This window comes from Rhinoraja longicauda, chromosome 13 (genome assembly GCF_053455715.1).
Source record: "Rhinoraja longicauda isolate Sanriku21f chromosome 13, sRhiLon1.1, whole genome shotgun sequence".
In the NCBI taxonomy this organism is placed as follows: domain Eukaryota; kingdom Metazoa; phylum Chordata; class Chondrichthyes; order Rajiformes; family Arhynchobatidae; genus Rhinoraja; species Rhinoraja longicauda.
This window is the reverse complement of record NC_135965.1, coordinates 37385325-37386840: the sequence shown is the minus strand read 5'-3', so window position 1 is coordinate 37386840 and position 1516 is coordinate 37385325. Positions and strand designations below refer to the sequence as shown.

The following is a 1516-nucleotide window of genomic DNA, read 5'->3' as shown; positions in this document are numbered from 1 at the left end:
CAATCTGGTTTCAAGGGGCAATCATGCAGCACTCTCTCACTGAACGCCAACTCATTGAAGCTCATTTCAGTTCCAATCAGACCGAACTGCAGAACCATTTGCTTCACCACTGAATAAAGAAATTCAGGGTATTTGTAAAACAGTTAGACAAATTTAATAACAAAAAAAGCTCGCTTACTATTTGCACCATTGAAATGAGCGTGTTTCACTTGATCAAAATAGAAAAGGTAAGGATTTAATTCAACATAGTTGCTTTTCAATAGTTACATATCACACAAATGCACATCCATAATTCAACTAATTCCAGCTCTTATTCATGCTCGTCCAAACCTGCAATTCACTCAGTTGCCAAGTGAGGGGTTTTCTTTAGTAGTTTGATGTCCTCTTTTTGCTAAATCCATTGCACTGCAAGTCTCCTTCACATTATTTATTGCAATGTTTGTGAACGCTTGACAGGTAAAATAGTAAACAATAGGGTCCATAAAGCTGCTGATACTGGCCAGGCACATGGTGACAGCTTGAACTGGGAAGCTCCCTTTCATCGAGAAGTATCCGGCTTGATGCAGTCCGTAGAATGCCAAAGCAACATTGAAAGGTAAAAAGCACACGATGAAGACCCCAATATTCAGTAGAAACAAAGGTATGATATTGTATCTTTTAAAAGCTTGAGATTCCTTTCCGGTTCGAAACCAAAATCTGACAACAGCCAAGAAGCTACTGATAATAATTACAAAAGGCACCCCAAATCCAAGGGTTGTTATCAGTAAGATGAGGGTTACAGCAGATTGCCAAGTTTCCTTTGTATATCCTTCATAGCATTTGGTCTCGTTTTTCGGATCATTCTGATGATATGCAAAAGCGATGGGAAAACTCATCAGAGCGACAATCGTCCAAACAGTAGCACAGGCGACGATGGCTGCTTTACGACTTCTGAGAAAGCTCGACCTCAACGGGTAAACTACAGCCAGATAACGATCAATACTGATCAATGCAATCAAGAAAGAGCTTGTATAGAAATTCAATGAAAACACAGTTTCCGTCACAACGCAAACAACATTTCCAAATATCCACCGGTTAGTTGCAAAGTAATACACCCTGAGCGGCAATGAGAGAATGAAGAGTAGATCTGAAATCGCCAGGTTAGTCAGGTAAATGACTGGAGCCGTTCGTAGTTTCAACTTTTTGCAGAACACCCATAAGGAAAAGCTGTTCAGAGGTAATCCGACTGCAATCGTCAATCCATACACAGAAACAAACAGTGTGTTCTCAAAGAACAGTGTGCCATTTGAAACTATGGAACCATTTTCCATTATATTTCTTGCCGTTGATCGGCCGAAGAGCTGTTTAAGTAAGAGCCAAACCAGAGCGTTGTAGCTAGGCTGACGTGCAGAGGTGAAGTGTGAAAAGTGAACAACCACAACTTAAACCACCTGTCTGTTACTTTTTGTTTGGTTGGATAGATGCTATGGCAGTTTAATTGTATCCAATTAATGACCAACATGAGATGCTGTTCCTC

At 40.4% G+C, this 1516-nt stretch overlaps 1 protein-coding gene across 1 annotated transcript; it reads right to left on the bottom strand.

Annotated features, from left to right (window-relative positions):
- Positions 1–341: 341 nt before the first annotated feature.
- LOC144599257 (lysophosphatidic acid receptor 4-like) lies at positions 342–1310 on the bottom strand. The gene has a single exon (XM_078410020.1). It carries the CDS (start codon positions 1308–1310, stop codon positions 342–344), a length of 969 nt encoding a protein of 322 aa, XP_078266146.1.
- Between the last annotated feature and the right edge of the window lie 206 nt (positions 1311–1516).

Bases quoted from the DNA above. Each gene is read 5' to 3' on its own strand.
- LOC144599257 (XM_078410020.1), bottom strand. From the start codon at position 1,310: ATGGAAAATGGTTCCATAGTTTCAAATGGCACACTGTTCTTTGAGAAC.